The sequence below is a fragment of the Anthonomus grandis genome, chromosome 4, assembly GCF_022605725.1.
Source record: "Anthonomus grandis grandis chromosome 4, icAntGran1.3, whole genome shotgun sequence".
NCBI lineage: Eukaryota > Metazoa > Arthropoda > Insecta > Coleoptera > Curculionidae > Anthonomus > Anthonomus grandis.
The window spans coordinates 18,386,271-18,409,157 of record NC_065549.1 but is presented as its reverse complement, the minus strand read 5'-3'; the positions used below and the strand labels follow the sequence as shown (position 1 = coordinate 18,409,157).

The 22,887-nt window shown below is 30.2% G+C and overlaps 2 protein-coding genes across 5 annotated transcripts in view; one reads left to right on the top strand and one right to left on the bottom strand.

Moving 5' to 3' along the window:
• LOC126734922 (E3 ubiquitin-protein ligase Nedd-4) overlaps positions 1-10,181 on the bottom strand; it is a 43,670-nt gene extending 33,489 nt beyond the window's left edge. The window contains exons 1-4 of one of the 4 annotated variants that reach the window (XM_050438756.1): positions 9,682-10,181; positions 5,787-5,866; positions 5,644-5,725; positions 5,551-5,589 (exon numbers count right to left, since the gene is read on the bottom strand). In XM_050438756.1, the coding sequence (XP_050294713.1) occupies positions 5,551-5,589; positions 5,644-5,725; positions 5,787-5,866; positions 9,682-9,894 (414 nt within the window). In that variant the 5' untranslated portion in view covers positions 9,895-10,181. Of the gene's footprint in view, positions 1-5,550; positions 5,590-5,643; positions 5,726-5,786; positions 5,867-6,189; positions 6,374-9,681 lie in introns of those variants that run through there. The other 3 variants (XM_050438757.1, XM_050438759.1, XM_050438758.1) reach the window with 3 other exon arrangements.
• Positions 10,182-18,602: 8,421 nt separating this feature from the next.
• On the top strand, positions 18,603-22,550 carry LOC126734924 (mRNA export factor Gle1). The gene is made up of 4 exons (XM_050438760.1): positions 18,603-19,909; positions 21,458-21,822; positions 21,897-22,126; positions 22,183-22,550. Exons 1-4 carry the CDS (start codon positions 18,708-18,710, stop codon positions 22,315-22,317), a joined length of 1,932 nt encoding a protein of 643 aa, XP_050294717.1. The 5' UTR covers positions 18,603-18,707; the 3' UTR covers positions 22,318-22,550.
• The last annotated feature ends 337 nt before the right edge of the window (positions 22,551-22,887 follow it).

Sequence of the window (22,887 nt, the reverse complement as noted above, 5' to 3'; positions counted from 1 at the left end):
TTTTTCATTGGTAGAATCACACTTACGCTATGGGATTTGTTTTTGGGGGTGCACATCCGCAAATTTATTAACCTCCGTCTTTGTGCTGCATAAGCGTGCCCTAAGACATTTATATCTTCTTAAGTATCATGAGCCTTGCAAAGCTCACTTTATTATCCAGAAAATATTGATTCTTCCATCTTTATTTATACTGGAGACTGTTTGCTTGATGCATAAGAAATATTCTTTAGTTATCCAATCGGAAAATGAAGATAATACTCGGTCCTCATATAATATAAATTTACCAATATTTAATATTTAACCATCTTCCACGGCCTCTTCGTGAGACAGTTTCTTATAAGTTATTTAGGAGAGAGGTAAGAAAGATGTTAGTTGTAAAAGGATACTACAATATAGATTAATACTTTTGGACCATTTTTAAGTTTATTCGTCTTTGTCTTTATTGACTTACTATAGGAGGTTCAGATTTGGTGCAAAAAAAAGGTTGATTTAAGGTGGTTTTTACAGTATTGCATGATGAATAATTACGACACAGATTTTGCCCAATTTATGTAACCTTTAAAATAGTTACTACTATTTTAAGGGTTTTTATTATGCTTCGTTATGTGATATTTAAATGTTTTATAAATTCTGATATTTTAGTTTTATTGATCAATTTATTTTTTTATGTGTTCCCATTTGTTTCTTTTATTGTATGTTTGTTTACTCTATATTTAAATCAGCTTTGTCAAAAACATTTTTATGTTATGTGAAAATAAAGAATATTTGATTTGGCTTGATTTGATGCCGTTGGTAAAGGTGATTTATCAACATGCACGTTTGAATAGCCCGACATATGTTAAAAAACTGGAAACAATTTCTTCTGATAGAGAAACTAATTTCGATAACTTCAACATTTAGAGAGTAAAAAAATACCTTTGCTGGGGGTGAAAATTTAACATGTTCTTGGGGATGATTAACCAATAGCTCTTTAACTGCAGCAATGGTGTTTTTTACTTTTTGTTTTTTAATAAAATCGGTTTTAAAATTATTTTTTATTAGAATAAATTTCATATAATTGTATTAATTGTATCAATATTGTAATATATATGCCAAGGATTTTTTTTCCCTTAGAAATATGCATCTAATTGGTATTTATAATAGACGTAATTTTTTCGGGCATTAATTAACTTAAAAATTCATATGCGCAGCTACGTTATCCCGTGTGTTTTTGTGACCTGATTGGTACCATGGCTGTTATTACATTGCTAACATTACTCCGATCCAAAAATTCTTTATGGTGGCATAAGGTACATGAAATTTAACGGCACCAAAGTCACAAAGCAATTACAATTCACTATTTACATCTTTTGAACCGAATCTACATCGATTTAATGTAACTGATCTAATTTTCGATCATTTTGAATGCACAAATGTCAGAATTACTAGTTTAACAAATATTAAATGGACATTTATCTTTATTCCAACACGTGTTGAAATTATCATGTATTAGATTAAGTTAAGACCTCTACTGCCACCTACCGTAATTGATACTTAAGACTGCCACCTAACACTTGATATTTAATACATTTCTAAGAAATTTAAAAGTGTTTCAAAAATTGCAGTTTGGTGTAGTTGTAAAAGTATGTTGAGGGAACCAAAACTTAAGAAATCTGGTTTACAGAGAAGTCCTGTATTTTTGGTCAAAAATCTTCAGAGAAAACTTTCAAAATTGTATGGATTAAGTGTGTATGAAAATATTCTATGCTGTGTGCCTAATTTTAGGGTTTTTTAGTTTTTAAAAAAGCTGTTGAAACAAGCTGAAAGAATTTCATGTCACATGTATTTTTATTTCTGCTTATGAATGATTTAATCTTATTATGTTTTGGGAGCTAATTTTTAATCACAGAATAGTTAGCAAAGCACATACAAAGTCTTTAGAACAAGGAGACTAGGGTTAAGGAGACTGATTTGCATGCTAACCATGTGTACCCAAAAATAAACGAACACTAGTTTCCGAAAGTTGCCATATCACCGCTGTTGTGTATCATTATACACTGAAATTAATATTTCAGTACATTTTGGTGTACTTTTAATCATTTTAAGAACAGTAAATATTAATGATTATAAAAATTGATAAGAATGGGGGCAACAAAAGTAGAGAAACAAATTATATTTAACAGTATTTTATGTTACTTTAGTTCAACAAAAAATATTTAACACATTTAACAACAAAAACAATTGAAAGTAATACATTAGTAATTGATAGAATATCCATTATTATTAATTACTTGCTGACAACGGCGCGGCATTGAAGCAATCAACTTCTGAATGACATTTTCAGGAAGACCTGTCTAAACTCCACTAATTTTATTTATTAAGGATTGTTTATTTGGAAACATTTGGGTACGAATACGACGTTCTACTTCTTCCCAGAGATTCTCAAAGGGGTTAAGATCTGGGGGTTGTGCTGGCCACTGTAAAACACTAACATTATTTTCCCGAAACCACTGTTGAACAACTTGTGAAGAATGTTTTGGATCGTTGTCCTGTTGAAAAATAAAACGCAATGGCATTTCCTATTCTGCATAAGGAAGCACAACATTCTGCATGATATCCTTATAAACAAATCGGTCCATCGTATCATTAATAAAGTGCATAGGGCCTACCCCATTCCATGAAAAACAACCCCATAAAAATACACTACCTTTACCATGCTTAATTGCAGGTGTTACTTATTTAGGATTAAACCTTGTATTGATTGGTGGCCTCACACGCCTCATTCTATCAGAATTGAATATTTTGTAGCGCGTTTCATCACTGAATAGAACTGAATCTTACACAGAAATGTTCAAAAAAAAACATAAAAATCACCTTACACAATTATTTTATCCCTTTACTTTTGCTAAAACCCTTCTTTTGAACGAATTATTTGAATGTTTGAAGAGAACAAAACACGACGTGAAACGGACGTGTTGTGGTGTGAGCTCATGTTTTGGAATCATATTGAGTGATTTGGATCCAGAGTTGTGCTATCAACGATACATTAATAAGGTGGAAATGAATCTCGCTGGCAATCCAAGGTACTTCTGGTCATATATTCAAAATAAAAGAACTGGTTTTAGTCTTCCCTCCAGAATGACATACAATAACAGGATTAGTATGAATATCTCGGATACTGCGGATATGTTTGCAGAATACTTTTCATCCGTCTATTCGGATGAGCAAGTCAATGACATACCACCTTTTGATTTTGAAAAATCAATTTGTCTGAGCACTTTAACTCTGTCAACGCAGGATGTTTATGAGGTTATTACTTCCTCTAAGAATAAGCTCTGCGCTGGACCAGATGGGATTTCGGCATTCTTCCTAAAGAAATGTGTTTGTGTTCTTTTGAAACCAATACTATTCATTTTTAACAAATCTCTAGGTACTGGTTCTTATCCCACTCTCTGGAAGTGAAGTTTTCTAAAACCCATTTTTAAATCTGGTAGTAGAAATGAAATTTCCGATTATCGGGCTGTGTGTAACCAATCTGAGTTGCCAAAGCTGCTTGACTGCCTGGTCAGTCATAGGGATTGCCTGGAGTTTTAAGTCTTTATTTAATCCTGAGCAATTTGGATTTATAAAAGGCAGATCTACTGATGCTAATTTGGTGCTGTATGTCACCTACCTCTACTGCTACTTGGAGAAGGGACTTCAGGTTGACTCAATATATACAGATTTTTCCAAAGCTTTTGATCGGGTTAACCATGTGGTACTCTTGCAGAAGCTTAGGGCTTTAGGTATTGTGGGGCCTCTTCTTCAGTGGATCTCGGGATTCATCAGAAGTAGAACCCAGATTGTTAATCTTGGAGGTATATGTTCCTCTGAAATTTTGGTGCCATCTGGGGTGCCACAGGGCTCTCACTCAGCACTGTTTTGTTTTGCCTCTTTTTGATTGATTTAGTTTGGAAACTTAAAAATTGTTGTGTGCTAATGTTTGCTGATGATGTGAAGCTATTTAGGCTTTTCACATCCCTTTCTGATGCTGTGCTCCTGCAAAAAGACCTCAATTTGTTCTTTGATTGGTGCCACTTGAATAGAATGTCCCTTAATATCAATAAGTGCCATAAGATTACTTTTTCTAAGCAAAGAAACCCTATTGCTTTTCTTTATAAAATAAATAATGTAGCAATTGGTGCCAAAACAGAGGTCTCTGACTAACTTTTAAAAGTCACATCAATCAGGTGACTGGTAGGGCAATGAAAATGCTGGGTTTTATCCAACGGTCTACAACTGATTTGTCTTTGTTTACTTTATTGCTCTCTTGTTAGGCCCATCTTGGAGTATGGCTCAATTGTGTGGTCCCTGTCATATAACTGCTACATTGAGCAGATTGAAAAAACTCAAAATAAATTTTTAAGGGTGGCGGCTTTTAGATGTGGTTACAGGAGACAGGAGTATTACTATCAGTGGGTCAGGGATAACCTGAACTTACCCACATTAGAGTCACGAAGAACATTACTCGACTTTTGTTTTATGCATAAGGTTTTAAATGCTACTATAGATTGTCCAGAGTTATTGTCCCCTTTTAAACTTAGGGTGCCTTCCAGATTGAATAGACAATCAGAAATATTTAAAGTCCCATTCCACCATACCAATTTTGGCATTAATGAGCCAATTACATGAATGGCTCGAAGTGCTAATGGTCTGTCAGGACAGATAAACTTTTTTGACTCTAGGATAACATCTTTTAAGGGGCAGTTAAAGAATATTATTTCATAGGGGCTTTAATTAATTAACTCATCTACACCTTTCATTGATTTATAGATAGTTTTGTATCTGAATATATATGTTTGTATGGGTATGCTATGTAACACTTTTGTAAATGGATTCCATAAATAAATAAATAAATGTTGCCTTACTTTTGACGCATTACTATGAAGCATTTAAACTTAAACATCCAAATAAAATCATTTTTTTTAATAGTGAAAATTTTTGTTGACATTAATAATCATAGCCTACTTTGTAGTTTTAAAACTTACTGGATTTGTATACATTATCATGCATTTATAATTTTAAAATTGGTATTTGCAAATATTTCTGGAAGTGTTTCTCTTTTTGTCCGATAGTGTAAATGTAAATTACAATGGTCTAATGTAAAGGTAGAAAGAACTACTAAATATACTTTCTAACATCAAAACTCATGTGTCTGCAATGTTGAATAAATTCTTAAGAAAACCCAAATTAAGCACATTTAGCCTTAAAATGCATTTCAAGTTTTTTTATCTTGACTCATAATTGCTCATGTTAGTCATCAAATTCATGATGAATTTTTAGTAGGTTAATTTTTAATACCATCAAGATTAGATAGGCTAAAGCCTATTTGTTTAATTACAAGTTTTTTATGTTCAAGCTACTAACAGCAGTGATAAACCTATAGATAAGAAATCTATATAATAAATTAACAGATATTACAGAGACAGATATTGCAAAAGCCACCATTAACTGTTATCTCTATATGTTTACTTTACTGTTCCCATTTTTAGTAAATTATTATTTGAAATTATAATATGGTTGTTTACTCACCCTAAAAATAAAATGTTCATTCCATTCTGGGTTCAATGTCTAAAAAAAAATTCAGAATACTTTTGTTTTAATAAACAATGTTTATGTACCTACCTTTTTTTTAGTCCTTGTCAATACAGAATCAATAATATCATCACCATTAATTTTCAATAAATCAATTCGAACATATGGATCACTAAAAATATGAGGATGAAAAAAAAATTTATGTTAAATGATATTAATATGTTCAAACATACCTGGCACCAAATATATCTTTTTTCATCAAATTCTTGCCCCGTACTACTTGTAAGTGTAATTTACTTGTTGCCTCTTCACTCTAAAAAGTATAAAATCATATTTATATATAAAAAAAAACAAACAATTTACATGGAAAACATAAAAATTTGTTTGCAGGGTCCTAAAAGTTTTAAATGCAATAGAGGGTAAACAGATGAACAGCATCTTAAAAGTTAAAAAGGTCAACTGATATTTTACCCACACAAAAAAGCTTAAACCGGCCCTTTTACGTTATGGAAAATACTTCATTTTTTGCTTCCAAACCCAGTTCACGGAATTGAGACATAAATATATAAATTAACGATTAATTAATAATTTAATAACACCTTTAATGACATGGACTATTGAACGTAGTGCACTTACGTATCCATCTTCTACAATACCAGGAATATACCCGAAAACATGATCAGTAGCCATTAAAGCACTTTTCGCACGGTATTCACTTTAATTTAACATGAAAAACAAGGAATTGTTAATTTTTTTTTATTAATTCACGGGCATTACGGCACAGGTTGACATGTATTTTTCGATCAGCTGTCGCTGTCAAGTTTGACAGCTGCTGTTGCCTGCTCGCTATTTCTCAAGGGGCGGAGCTACGTGTGACGTAATCCCATTTGCCCTAACTTACGAGGGGTGGTATGAAAGTCACGCTGTTCGGTATATTGAAGGCCAGTGGCGAGACTCGAGCAATCTTTTAAATAAATTGTTGGTATTTTATGGTATTATTTATATTTATGTGACGATTAAATCATTTATGCAACTATATGATTGCAAATTAATAATAACTTACGTAAATTTTTAAAGTAGCGATGATGTTTACTCTTGCGTTGGATTTATTTCTAGAATTTTAAGAGAGCAATTTTTTTAGGACAGTGTTATTTATAATTTGACTTATGCTGGATTGAGCTAATAGAGAGTATACAAAAATCAAAAAGCGTTATTATATAATATTTATATACAGGGTGTCCAGTTTAAAGTGATGTACAGATGCCGTTAACAAAATTTCACAGCCCTTTTAATTTTTAAGATACAGGCCATTTTTGCAAATGTTGCATTTTGGGACTTCCTTATATCTCCGTTATCTTAAAACTTATTGAAAAGGTAAAGTATTATTCTTACAGATTTTTTTCCGTAGAATTCAGTGGGGTAGATAATTTTTGTTGCATATTTACTATTTTTGAGTTATAAACCAAACTTGTTTTTTAAACCGAACACCCTGCATATTAAGAGACTACAAAGTTTGTCCTTTTAGGTAGCTATAACTTTTAAAAGTAGCCACAGAAATGTTTAGGCAATTAGTGTTAATAAACTTTTTAATTAAGAAAATTATTACTTTTTGATTTATGTAAAAATATACAGGAAATTCCATTTAACAAAAACATTTTTCACATTTTCTCGAAAACACGATGTTCAATTTTTTTTCTGTTTTTACCATTTTAATCAACAGGAAAAATCCAACTAATATTTTGCTAATTTAACCGACCCTGTATCTTAAATATTAACAAAGATACGAATAGTGCAAGCTTAATCGAAGGCACCCTGTATATCCCTGAAAAAGTTTATTTAAGCCTGTTAACATATCTTTAATCTATAGATATCCTTTATCTATATATGAACAATATCATTTTTCACTAAACAGATCAGACGTTTTTCAACGTATTTTAAAAATCTAAAATTTCATCTCTATAATTATCTATTACATTTTCATGATAAATTTATCTAAATGAAATATTTACTTTGGCGAAAAAAATAAAATCATTAAATTTGTGTTTAATGGTTTTATTTGTCTATTAGATGGCAATAATCGATGTTCGAAGAGCTAATAATTATTCATAAACAAAAATAAATATGTATATTTAGTTAACGTTTATGTGAGGTTATTGCAACAGAATAAGTGAGAATGGTTTCTATCATCTATTATTTAAATTAACTTCAATAAGCATTATTGAAGCTGATCACTAAGGTCACAAATCATTGGCAAAATATTAAAGTGTAGTAGTTGTCAATTCAAAATGGCAGCTGAGAAACATTTTTTTGCACACAAACGAGATTTTTTTAGAATTAATTAGTGAAGAAATATCCTGGAATTGTAAAATGCGCTATAGATTATTTACCTGAACCCAAAGACACGTCCTATTTTACAAAAAAAAAGGAGGAAGGGGAGAATGATTTTTTACTGCACTTTCTGCCAGTGTTCGGCGGTCCTGACTATTCTATGAGGCGAATAAAAAACTATATGGATTCCTGTTTAATTTGAAAAAAAAACCGTAATTAAACGTATAAAAAACGTTTAGTCCTTTTTATCGTCCCTGATAAGGATCTGTCTTATTGTCTTATGGTCTTATGTTTAGGAAATTTACCACACATCAATTTTTAAAGAATCCGAACCTTGAGGAAAGTTTCCTGGAATGTTTGTTTGGTATTAATATTTTCTGAATAGACCCGAATTTTTTATTTTTTTTTTAGAATATTTACTTATACATAAATTCTTAGTTTGAACTTCTAAATATAAATTAGAAATGATATATCACTGGTTAGATAAACGAAAAGCAAATTGTAAAAACATTACGTAAAGGAATGCATTGATTAGCATCAATTTTATATAATTATTCAATAGAATTATAATATTCAATAGTTTTTCTTGGTTTTCTATTTTTGTGAAAGGTCACTAATTGGTGACTCCCAAGGTTTTAATTTTGATCGAAATTTTAAGATAATACAATAGCAATCTTTATTCATTGTTTTAATAAAGACACGCAGTCAGTTTAGCTCTGCTTCGGTTTAAATTAAACTTTTTTAAAAACTATAAAACTCAAACTAAATGTAGTCTTTTTTCTAAATGAACCAACAAAGATGTGGCCTCATAGTAGACTTTCATAATTAAATGTATAGTAGTAAGTGAGTATACTACATATGCTTTGCAAGATGTTTTAGAATAAAATGCTGATTGCAATGAATCCTTTTAGGTGGTTTTAAGAAGAAAATTATAAATAAACATATATCTTAAATCTGTTAATTTTTGAACTGCAGCGTGTTGAAATTGTAACAAAAAAATATTTAAATATTCAATCTTTTTATCAAATAGACATTTGGAGTGGTGGTAAAATTAGAAAATAGATTTTTATCTTAAAAAGTTTCTATGCAGGGGGAGTAATTAAAGTAACTTAACGTCCATAAGTAATTTAGGTAGAAAACTACCAAAAAAAAAGGAATCATCTGGTAACTGTCCAAATGCTTAAAAAATTTTCTCAGCATAAAAATGGTTTTTGATCCTCAGAGGGTATGTATTAAATTTCATTAAGATACGGGTTTTTCTTAATACTCTAAAACCCTCTGTATTGTGTATAAATCGCTGAAACATTCGGTAAATAGATGTTTATGAATAAATGTTAAATGGATGAATCATTAAAGTATTTATAATTTTAAAATCCCTATTTTACTTATGTTATAAGCATATAAATAACATCCATTAAAAAACGGTGAAATCATTTAAAACTCTTACAAAATGAATGATGCTACTTTTAGTATAACTTTTCAGCAGGTATACTCAGTTGATACCCCATTATATTAATTTTAGTATCATCTCGCCATTTTTTAAACAAATAAAGATGGCTTTAATTGTTTTAGCTTATAACTAATATACATATTTACTCATTTCATTATTATCAATTTTCTCGCAAATAAGCGTAACAATAAACTTTGCCTTTAATTCTCCGAATTGGCTTTCTTTATTTTCAACAAAAGGTGCAAAAGTTATCAATTCCATAAATTTGATAATGCTGTGGCACAAAGATCATTATTTATCATCATCGTTGGGATGCATAGACTAAATATGCGAGTTTCTTAGGTACTTACAACAGTATTCATACAACTAATCCTCCTTCTAGCATTTTGTTGTACAGCAATGACCGAAGGGGTACGATTTCTACGATTTATGTGGTGCGTACCCCAACTACTGCTACGGGGTCTCGTGATATGTTGGATATCCAATCTATTATCTAACTGGCTCCCATTGTTTGTTAAAACCTCGGACGTACTTCCAGTCGGTGTACTCGTACTAGGAGACATTATATATTTCACTTAACACTAGCACAGAACCACTTTATTGTTACACGATGTACGCATTATACCACTATTGCGCGCCACCCACAAGACGTTTCCTTCTTCGAAATTGAAAAATCGCCGTACACAATTAATCGAAATTTGAAACGTCTGATGTCGTTATCTCCCTGTTGTCATAAAAGTCAAGATTATTGTTAATGGAGATAAGACAATAATTATTTTTGTAAAGATAATAACGAGTTCGACCGAGAGAACCCAGAAAGAGACGTAAGTCTCGAGGTAAAAGCGATAGTGACTAGAGTAAATAGATTCTAGTTTTGCGGTTTGCGACGCCCGCACGAGTCTTAATATTTTTTTTTATTGTTGTACATTCAAGACCTTGAAGCTACCAGTATTAATAAATTATTGATTGCACTATTCGGTAGCTTTTCCTTAGCCAACGTCCAAATTAGGCAGTAAGCTTCGCGTACCCAACACGAATGTAAAATTTTATTTGCATTTTAATGGTCTGCGTATGTCTCAATAAGACTAATAATGTTAATGATCCTTCGATGCGGATTATGCATCGGTTGTGTAAAAGAAAAAGTATTTTGGGACTTGTAAAATATCTAGAAATGTTTCTTATTATATAATATATACCCCATATATCATTTTCTTATGTTTGCTTTTATTTAAATAAATATATATATATATATATATATATATATAAGTGCTAAGTGAAAGTTTTAAAAAATCGTTATAATTTTTATAGATGCATCATCAAGCAAACCCAAACAAAAAATGTTGAATCAATACTCACTTAGAAAGATATTTTTTACGCATGTTTTTAAATATCTGTGAACATTCTAGAAATCTTCACCGATTGTCTGAAAGCCCGAACAAATGAACTGTCTATGTTTTTCAATTGCTGCCTGTTCTTCGTTACTTTCTGGTATGCATCATCAACATGTCGCATTCATACCTCATTTCTGAGAATTTGTGATTGATGAATGAACATTACATTAAGTAATTTAAGTCCTTAAGTCACAACCATGTTTTTATTCTCATACATTCTCTCAGGATCTTCTGTCTACTTGGATGTAAAAAAATATATAAGTGATTCTGAAGTTATTCTATGTTTAATTATGTCTGCTAAGGCAAAATTGTCTCCAACTAAGAAAATAGAAAATTATTGATTTGTAAGAAAATTCTTGCATAAAATTCTAGGTATTAAATAGTTTATCTTTAACTAAGTCCTTATTTAAAAATTATCTTGTTATTTCGTGAAAATAAAAGAACACCATAGAATACCACTATATAATATAATAATTAATAATAATAATAATAATATTAATAATCTTTATTCAAGTATAAGTATATACTTATACAATGAAAAGACACAAGTGCAGTTGAATATAATTTGTTCAGCTGATTTATAGACATATCAAAACTAATAGAAATAAGATGATAAACATATTTAATAAAATAAAAAAAGATTCTGAAGCTCAAGTACAATTTCAAAAAGAAAAATTAATTTTTTTATAATCTATCATAAAACTAGATGATGTGTGGGCACAAGATTTGATTATTGGCGGAATTAGCTATTAAATCAAGAAGATTGGGGTCTATAAACAGCATCACAATGATTAAAAACAGAGAGAACCATTAAATCGCATAAAACTTTTTTTAGTTTTTTGATTAGGAAATATCTGGAGTTACATAAGGCACGTAGATTCCCTATACATTTTTGAATGCACATAGAAATATGTTTTTCAAACCTTAATTCGTTATCTATAATAAGCCTCAAATTTTTGCATTATGTTTTCATAGGAAGAATCTTATCGCCAATCTTTAAGATAACTCTTATAGTAAGATGTTTTACAACAATAAGCCTGTCAAAAAACATCACAAAGGATTTATTTAGGTGCAAGTGGAGAGCATGGTCTTTAGAAATTTAGAAATTTTATATAGTGTGTTTAGATCTTCGGTTACAGAGAAACAACTATGAGCCAGTAGCGAGGGCGAAAAAGAGTAATATATTTGAGTGTCATCTGCATACTTTTGTGTTTTAAAAATTTAGGAAATTAGGACGTATATTAAATAAAAAGAATTGGTCCGAAAATTGACCCCTGAGGGACACCTGAATTAACGCCAAGATAATATGATTTAATGCCATTCAAAACCACCCTTTGCTGGCGATTCATAAGATAATTCTGAATTAATCTGATTGAACTCTGATGAAAATCAAGATATTTCAAGACCAGTAATAACGTATTAAAAATCTATGATATCAAATGCCTTAGAATATTCGAGTAGAACCAGAATAGTACAATTACCCGTATCAATAGATCTAAAAATATCATCCGTTACATTAAGAAGAGCCGCAGCACAACTGTGACCTTTTCGAAAACCTAATTGCGTAGCGTCAATCAACTTTTCAGACTCCACATAGTCTACAATTTGATATTTCAGGGCTCGTTCAATAACCTTAGACAATATTGTCAGAATGGAAATGGGCTTTGAGTCATGGAAACCCTGTACAATTTTCTTTTTCGGTATTGGCACAATATTAGCCCGTTTCCATTCAGAAGGAAATAGAGAATTTGCTATACAATTATTTATTAGATGACAAATATATTTTAAAATAAAAGGACAGCAAAATATTAAAAAAATTGAATGTTTTCCATCAGAACCAACAGCCAAATAATTAATCCAAATCAAGACTAGCTCGATTTGGATTAAATATTTAGACATTTCAGTTTCTGAGACAATGAGAAATTTAAAACTTTTAGATTTTGCACCAGTAACTCAGTTTTTCATAGTATCTATGAATTTCAGCAAAAATATTACTTGGGGGTATGTTATTTACGAAAAAAATATTAATGTCAGTAGTATTATTACTGACATTAATATTTTTTTCGTAATAATTATTTATATTATTTTAATTAATTTAATTATTTAATTTTTTTAAATTAATATTATTAGGATCTTTTATTCGTTTTGAAAAAATATTGAAATTCTCTAATGTCTTCCAGAATATTTTATTATTTCCATTATTAACATGTTGCTCTAAAAAGATTTTATATTTATTATGTGATTTCACAGTCTTATTCTTTTTAAATTTAAATTTTGGCTTATCTCGAAGTTTTATCATGAATTTTACATTCTGCGTTATCCAAGGAAGATTTTTTTCTTTAATTTGATGGTCTTTATAGGCGCAAATATGTCTATAACTTAGAACATTGAAAGGCATTTCAATGTTCAAAGGTCCATAAGCAAATTAATATTATCCAAATCAAAAATATTATGTCAGGGGATCGATTTTAAGGAATTATAAAGGTCCAATAGATTAACATTCTTTAAATCTCGATAATTGACTGATTCCATTTCCTTTCCATTTCCTTCACAGTTTCTAAGTCGAAAATTGCATAAATCAATTTATGATCAGAAATGTTGAGGGTTAGCGTGCCTGACCGTAAAATGCTCAAATCCTCCGTAATTATTATATGATCTATTAGTTTGAAAGATGTTTGACTTGTTTGAGTAATTCTCGTCGGTTCATCAATAACTTGCTTTAGTCCCAAACAGTCAAGCAGATGAATGTACAAACCAACGCCATATTCTGCTGGATCAAATAGGTTAATATTGGTGTCACCCAAAAGAATCAAATGATCAGTTTGTGGGAGCAGATTTAGAAGAATTCTATCGATTTCAGGACCATCTCGCCATGTCATTCCTTACAGGAAAGTCTAGTGAACGATAGACATATCCTATGATTAAACTTTCGCCTTTTAAATGTAATTTAACCCAGAACCAAATCATGTGACAATAAAGATTTAATATTTTATACATTTTATATAATTTTCAATTTGCATAAGTGCTCTTGATATATGTGCCTTTAGATTTGTTTCTCCTACCCCAATTACATAATAATCCTTATCTAAAACTTGGTCCCTAAACTGGATGAAATGAGCTGTTAAGGACGCTATGTTTAAATAAACCGTCAATTTTGTTGCATGTATGAATGTAATGGTGAAAATGGACATAATGCATTTCATACGTCTGTTGATACTTTTATGATGATTTGATGAATTTTTATGAAATATACTGTTCTATTAAGCTATTAAGGATAATTTATTTATATAGAATATACAGTGATTTTACAGGCTATGTATACCTAAAATACTAAAATCTGAAATTAGCTGGAATCATAGAGAGGAGTGATGAATGTTGATGATCAATAGTCAAGTATATACAGGGTTTTGTGAAAGAATGATTACTGCTATTAATGATTATGCCTTTATATTTAAAAAAAAATATTAGCCAGCAATTGTTTTATTGGTATTTCCCAAACATTTTGTATTTTTAACTCTCTATTAAAAATCTAGTACGATAATAATATATCGTTGATTTATATACGATACAGCATTTAAAAATTAAAATTATTAAAGAATAGGTTTGACCGCATTATTTTCAACCTGATTCAGTGATGTCACTTGTTACATCACCAATGATAATTATTGGAATGTTACACATTAACTACAAATATTGTTCCATAATGAATTTCACCTTAACTTAGGGAATATCTTAATTAATTAAAAAACGAAGATTGGCTTTATTTCTCCTCTACGATTAACCCTGTATATTTTTTTATGCGTAAGAGTATGCGTGTTTTTCAAAAATATACAAAATGATGAAGAATATTTTCATATTCATATACCAATAAATAATATAAAAACGATAAAAAGATTAATACAATTTTTTGGATTTACATAGTAATTTTATTTTAAAAAATCTTGAAGCCGCGACACTATGTCAGACAGCACAGTGAAATCAATCATGATTCTCACAAATATCACGTTGGTCGTCGTTTACTTATTACGTAATAGAATTACGTAAAACCATTTTATCGGAATTTTTATTTCCTATATCGAGAAAACATATTAAAGAATATCAACTTTTATTAATTACATTGTTTTCTTGACATTTCTTACAAAGGTCTTGAAATTTCTTGAAACGGTGAATCCCCGGCGAACTTTTTATTGAGTTGAGTGATAATCTTGGACTCCCATGCCACTGACGACGTCGCGCATTTGCACATTTTACCACATTCGATTAAGTAAAGGTATTATGACGCAGTGGTAGTCTTTACTTGTTGTATTGTATTTTTTATGCCAGTTTGTCGATAGAGATGGTAAAATTAGAAAAAAGTACATTCTACTTACATTATCTCTTATTTTACCATGATCAAGTTACCGTAAATCTTCAATAAACAATACTTCTACTCTATTTGGCTCCGATACTGACCCAGAATATTTACCAGCAAGCAGTAGACAGAAACCTAAGCCTTGCAGTTTTAGTAAATATAAAATGATGAGTCAGAAAGATGAGAATCACAAAACTGACACCTTAACTGTCTACGATAGCGGAAGTAAATGGAAAAAACAACAGCATTAACCATTGCAGGATAGTGGTAGTAGTGGTACTAGTGACAGAAATACATTCTCCAATTTTTTTTGGAAATACTAGTATTTTAGGCTAGATAGACCGAAGTCAACATAAATAAAATGAAAGTTAAGATTTGTTATTATAATTTGTAAAATACTCACTTTTTAAGAGGCAGGGTTTGCGTGGTTGTAAACTGTAAGATGACTATCCCAAAATTAGATGTACCTACAAAATGGCATTTAACTTTCGAGATGCTAACATGGGGCTTAAGTGTGAAAAATGCATTAATTATAGTTTGCGATAACATCGAAAATCTAAATAATTGCTAAATATCCGATAAAGAATGGGTTCGCATCAGAAAATTTTGAATCGATGTCGAATTCAGAAGAAAAAATTGAAAATTTTCAATCGATGAGCAAATATATTACTGCATTTAATCTGCGAAAGATAAAATACTGAAACACAATAACAAAACTAATTGGATATACTGTATGGTTCTTATTTTGGATCCTCGACATACAGTTGAAGCAATTTCCTCTTCGTCAAGCGAAAAAGCTTGAACAATTAAAGATAACTCAAAAATTTGAACATATATTTAAAGCTAACTACTTTCATAAATCCGAGAATCGACAGAACCCAATACCAGATCTAGCGCTAAGTCTTGAGAAAGAAGACAACTAATTGTTTGGTTTTGATATTTCATTTAATGAAATTAAATTATATTTTAATTTCATTCCACAATAATATTATGTTCTGTGGTTCTTACTTAGAGTTAGCATACTCTTTGTTTAAGACCTCACTTAATATTCTGACATGAGCACAGTAATACACTATTTACCTGTATCTAATTAAAATAAACAAAAACAATTCAATTCAACCCAAGTCAAGTCAAGTCCAAATATACTTTATTTGCTAAGTTTACAAACTTGTGCTAAAAGCTTCCTAATCCATACAGGACAAAAACAGAATACAGAATCGATTTTGATTGTACATAGAAGCATATTTTATATAATCAAAGAAAAAACCAAAAAAGAAAAAAAGAAAAGGCGAGAACCAACATAAAATAAGAATAATGAAAAAAATAAATAAATCTGATCAACAGATATATAATTAATTTTAAATATTAAAATGAGTCGTTAAAATACTCTTCAATGCTGTAGTAAGCTTTTGGTAAGATTAATTTTTGTAGTTCTCTCCTAAACTTTTTAAGGTCTGTAACAGTTTTAATCGAAAAAGGAACATGATTAAATATTTTACGACTAATAAATATAAGAGAGTTTCTCGTAAGTGAGGAGGTGGGGATTGGAAGAGATGAGTTGCCCACTTGACGAGTATTATGACTGGTGCAGGATGGTTGACTTACGGACTTATGTATGAGTGTTGCAGTTTCCAATATAAAGAGTGAAAAAACTGTTAAAATTCTTTCAGCTACAAAAAGAGGTTTACAAGAGATTCTCAGACCAATACCACACAGATACCTTAATGCTTTTTTCTGAATAGTAAAAATTATGTTAAGGAGTCCCTTGGAGCACAAACCCCAAAACGGCAACCCACAACGGATATGAGAGTCTAATAAGGCGAAATAAACTGCAAATTCTACTCTAAATTCAATCATTGAAGGAAAAAATAGAGGCGACAGACTAGGAAGACAAAATAAAATTAATTACAACATCACGGAGTAAAAGAGCAAATAGTTTGAAGATATACATGTTTTCGCTAGTTTTTTAAATAAACTATTTTTTCTTTCTATTTTTATTCATGATAGATCTAGTTGAAAGATGTGCTGCAGTTAATTTATTTTTGGAAAAAATAAATAAAACAGTTATAAATGAACAAGACTCGAATATTAAGTACATTGGTTTCTTTGTAAAGAAATTCGATTGGGTATAAACGATATTTATAGAACATTATTTTGATAATTATGTTTTGGCAAGATAAATGTTTATGTTTATTTATTATGTTTATGACAAGAAATGGCACTATGGTAAGAGCCTCGACCAAAGAATAGTAAAACGTTAATAGTAACTTCTTATTTAATTATGTTCATAATTAACAAAATCTGTAATACATATTTCGAATCTTCTTAGAAGTTTGTAGAATATACTCTGACTATATGAGAAATTAATCCATTGCTAAGTTTTTTTTGAACACAAATTTACATTTTTAACATTTTTAGCTGTAAATTTTAATTAAATCATTTGGTGGTTGATCAAGAAGTTAAGGAAAAGGGAATAAACTTCGTTTTATCAATACTAAGGCTTAACCGGTTTGGAATCAACTAATTTTGTATAAGTCGCTTATCAGCTTCTACTTACCGAATACGCCTACTGCTTCTCAATTACTTGCAAAAAAATACTATTGCTGTGTTATCTGCTCATGGCACAACTTTTATAATAATTGGAAGCTCGCCAACGTCATTAATATAAATTAATAAAAGGAGCGGCCCCAATGCCGTGCCCTGAAAGGCGGAACTCCAGTAAGGAACTCCACTTTCAACATTTCTATCCTTTTATTCTTTTTAAATATGATTTAAAAAGTTCTATAGCTGTTCCCCTGTTACCAATATCAAATTTTTTTTTCAAGAGAACTTAATCTGAAATAGTATCAAATGCTTTGGCTAGGTCCATAAAAACACAGATACGTTTTTTTGTCTTGCTTGCAATTTCATTTGATTTAAAAAAAATTTAGTTTGAAATTTTAGTTTCAAAAGGATTCTTATTTTTTTAATTTAATTTTGTGTGAGTAATTCTACCCAAAAATGTCAATTAATTAAAATATGTTATGTTATGTTAAAATAATAATATGTTATCTTTCTCACAAATACATTTAAGCGTTTTCTTTTCATGACGAGAAATCTTGGTATAGACATAACATTTCTTGTCGTTTCTTAAAATCAAGATCTTGAAATTTTCAATAACTGGGCGATCCCAAACTTATGTTCACATTTCTATATTTTTTAATAAAGTGTCTTGTATTAATAGAAATTTGAAAAAAAAATTAAACAATTCTAAACATTATTAAATTAATTGTTATAAAATTCCAAACCATTATACATGTTGGAGAATATCAAATTTAAATTAATTGAAGGTATAATAATAATAATAATAATAATAATAGTAATAATAATAATAATAATAATAATAATAATAATAATAATAATAATAATAATAATATCAATAATACTTTTGTACCTACCCTCGTAAAAAATATAAGCCATGTCTTGTTGCTACATTAATTTTAAATGTTGCTACAGCGAATAATATTTCTACCTGTCAGGCTAAAAACAGGAAACATACAGGTTATGTTTTGCCATTTGTTTATTATTTTGTTTCCCACTTGGTTCCTGAAAGTTAAACAAAGTGTATAATAAATATTGTAAATAAAAGCTAATAATGGATGCTCATCAGAAGAATATCCTAAAACTTAGCCTTTTAGATAAGTTAAAAATAATAAACCAAAACCAGACAATAAACAACATTACTCTGGGACCCCATTCCATTAAGAATCTCAGTTTGAACTCCACCCCCAATTATAAAACGCCTACAAAAAATGAAGAAAAACCGCTCAAGAAGAAAACCCAAAGATCTCCGGTTCCCGTAAGTAGCCGCGATACTGCCAAAAAGGAATTTTTTAATGTTCTGGAATTAGAGAGACAAAAAGGGGTGGAAAAATCTATTAATGATAGACTTAAGGTTTTTAAGGAATTTAATGAAAGCCAAAATGAAAAGGCTAAGGAAGCATGGGTTCAAATTCAACAAGGTTTTATATCAGACATGGAAGAGCAAACAAATAAGATAATGGAGGAAAATTCAAAATTTCACTTAAAACAATCAGCACAACAAGCTAAAATGGACCAGTTAACTCAAAGTGCAATTAAAAGGCTTCGAGATAAAGCCGAAATGATCAAGGAAAAAGAAAAAGAAAGACAAATTTTATCTGAATATGTTAACAAAATCAAGACAAATCAGCAAAAGTTTGGAGTTGAGTTTCAACAGATTCTTGGGCTCTTAAAAGCCTGCTCTGACAATGCTGAGCTAAAAAACTCCAAGCAGCTAGACTTTAGCCTACTAAAGACTTTACCAACTGAAGTTGAAGCCCTTATCGAGAAATGTAAACCTGAAAATGTTATGAGTGTTAATGAAGGTGATGTAAAAAAATCTGAAGAAATTATAAATAAAATGGTTGATTTTAAAGCCAAATTTAAAAGTGAAGTGGAGGCCATTAATGAAAAAATTAAAGCTGCACAGGTTAAAGCGGAAGAAGCAAAGAAAGTCCCACCTAAGCCAGTCAATATTCCCAAACCAGTTATGCCTGTAATAAGCACTGCCACAACAGCAGAACCTAATGCTACAAAGGCCAACATACAAGAAAACATAAACAAGCTGAGTAAATATGTTAGCATGGGTGACTTAGAGGCTTACACAGAACTTATTGCTTTTCATGAACAGTTTAAAAAAAGTTATGATAGTGTGGAAAATGATCCTGCTTTGAAAAATTTCCGATTTGACCTCAAAAAAGCTGTAAATATTCCGGTAAATAGTTTATCTGGGGTCAATGCTGGACACATTCTAGATAAATACAGTAAACTTCACAGGTGAGATCTATTGTACATAGTACCTAAACCCACTAGAAAATTGTTCATTATTTTATTACTTATTTAAAGACAATATTTAGAATATTGGTTATGCCATTCTAAAGTGCATTGATTCTTAAAAAAAATTCTTAAAATCAAAACTTAAAAGATATTTTATTTGCTAGTCCTGATGACATTGTTTAAAATTATTTTCATTAAATTACTATTAACTGGTATATACAAGGTGTTACAAAATTTGATGCAAATATTTTAAGAGGGTATTGTTGGAATCAAAATAAAACTTTTTTTCCTATAAAAATATGACATAAAATGCTTTTCTTCAAAGCTACAGCCCGCACAAATTGCTTGAAGAAAATGGATTATTTGGAACCATGTCTACAGTTATGAGTCAAAGCTTCTAAAAATTTGCAAGTTTCCATTTCTTTGACTTCTCCTAACATTTTCGGTCCCAAAAATAGTGTAATAGCAATTTTAGGATTTAGGGGGATGTAAAAAGAATTCAGGAAGGCTTACCTAAGCACCCATTTAATTTTTTTTCTAATTTGATAGTTTAATTACGGTTTAACAATGCTCCCCTTTAATTTACAAGCAATTTTCTAGAAAACAATTAATTGTATTGAGAAAAATGCAAAAGATGAAAAGTAGCTCTGAGGGGAAGCATTTTAGGACACAGGAAAAGAAAGTCTTATTTTGACTCCAACAATACCATCTTAAAATATTTGCACCGAATTTTGTAACACCCTGTCTTTGGTGGTTGGAAAAACTAGTTTGCTTGCCTATGACAACTTTTTAAGAAATTCTCTTGCAGGCAGTAACCAGGTTGATTGTATTTGCAGTGACAAGGTAAGCTACTCTATGTAAAAACATTAACATGTTGGGGAATTGCTGATCACACTTTAAATTTAAACTTTTACATAAATCATAAAACTAAAAAAGTATTCAAGTAATTGGCCCTTAAACCTTGCAAGATTTCAAAAGTCTGGCTTGCTTGAAAACTATTTGGTTTACATAACAGTTACATAACAGTCAATGTTAGTAATAAGCTTGACTGGTATGGTCTCCTATATTAAAAAATTGAATGAGTTCTGAAGAGCTCTGCTAGATTTATTGCTTTTAAAATGGTAGTACAAAATTATGGATTCTTGATTTTAATTCCTCTTAGCAAAAAAATATTTCATCATTCTACTTGTATGTATACTATTATTGTAATCATTCTACATAATCCTAAATGGTCCAGAATTCCAATTAAGCATAGAACAACATATTAAATTATAGCAGATCCTCATCTCATGTTTCAATCAGCTGCTTTTTTTTAACAACAATTATTTTTAGCCAACAATACATAATTTGTTTATGTAATTGTTTTAGGTTAATTTATAATCAATACCTGTAAAAAATGCTCACTTTCAGACACATTCAAACCTTCTACATTAAAAATACATCACTTTTTTCGGTAATAGACTAATCTGTTTTGTATTTAATTAATCTTATGATGCCCTTGATAGGGCTAAAATATGCTAATAACCAATAGGTATCTACTTGTTTCAGGTTGCTATCAGGCCAATCAGTTCTAGTAAGCAACAAAGAAGTAAATGCTTCAAGGCACCCCCAAGGCGTTAATTTTTGCATGGATATTTTGGCCAGGCAGTTTGTAAAACAAGGAGATTTAATGGTATCAAGCAATCCAGAGTCAGCATTTTGTTATGCATCAGTCATACTGTCATTATGGAATGATTTTCCAGTCTTTGGAAGGCTTATCCTTGCCAATTTTTACAGTACATGCCCCTATTTGGTTCCCTACTACATACCAAGACAGGTTGGAGAGAGTGATGAAGAGTTTTATAGAAAATTAGGATACCTTTATAGTGATGGAGAGGTGGAAAAACAGGATAAGTTTCTAAAAAGAATGACTGGTAAATTTCCAATAATTAATTTTCAACAATTAATTTTAAGGTTCCTTGATGTAAGAATTGCAATGATTTTTTAGGTACTATGAGACTATTTTTCACCCTAATGATAGCCAAGCCAAAAAGAGGACAAAGCACATCCCCAATGGATTTGAGAAATGCTTGGAAGTGGCTGGCAACGTTTTTAAAGCTTGAGCCTCAGCTTGATATCACTGCAACAGCTCTACATGTATTTCTAGAATCTCTAGGACTCCAAATGGATCAGAAATATAGAAGAATGTTTCAGAAAGTTTTAAGTGCTATCATACAAGTAGGAAAAGCAAAATATTTTTTTGTGAAATTGTTTAATAACTTAAAAAATTTTAGGTATTTCTACCAAAGTGTAAAGCTGTCAAATGTACAGGAGGTGCTGTGACAAGGGTGGAGTTACTGTTGACCAAATATATAGAAAATAAGACTTTTGAAAAGCCACAAGGTTATACAGATTTTTCATTGTGGTGAAAAAAAATACATTTTATATTTCTGTGTATTTGTGATTTAATGTTTATTGTCATTTGTATATGCGGTGCAAGTATAAATAATGTTTAGTATTGTGTTTGTATATTCAGAAAAACAAGTTAGTGACTAGATGAAAATAGTAGACTTATGGAAGTATACTTTATTAAAATCGCAAATTATATGTAATTAAAAGACTATGATTAATTTAGTTCTTGAAATAAACTTTTTATTTTTTTCACGATTCTATTACTAAATGCACAATAAAGACCTACCTCATTTATTGGGAACGCCGTATGGTGGCAATTCTTAATTTTATTTCTCAATGGTTTAAATTATAGCCACTGGTGGATTTACTGAAATGATGGGTGGGTGGCAAAATTCAGGACAACTTAAGTATTGAAAAACTATATAGGGTGTTTTCAAAGTTGAGTCATTTATTTGTACGACTCGTCAAAAGTAGTTGATAAATCAAAAATCAGCTATATAAAAGTTGCTTAATAAAACATTGAAAGTTGGTTGTAAATTCTTGCCGTTTTTGTTTACTGCTCTTACCGTTTATCAAAACTGGTATTT

What these genes read in the sequence shown, in the direction of transcription:
- LOC126734924 (XM_050438760.1), top strand. Translation starts at nt 18,708, where the DNA reads ATGGATGCTCATCAGAAGAATATCCTAAAACTTAGCCTTTTAGATAAG. An exon ending in GTTTCTAAAAAGAATGACTG is followed by an intron (nt 21,823 to 21,896) that starts GTAAATTTCCAA and finishes ATGATTTTTTAG; the next exon opens with GTACTATGAGACTATTTTTC. An exon ending in TTTTAAGTGCTATCATACAA is followed by an intron (nt 22,127 to 22,182) that starts GTAGGAAAAGCA and finishes AAAAAATTTTAG; the next exon opens with GTATTTCTACCAAAGTGTAA.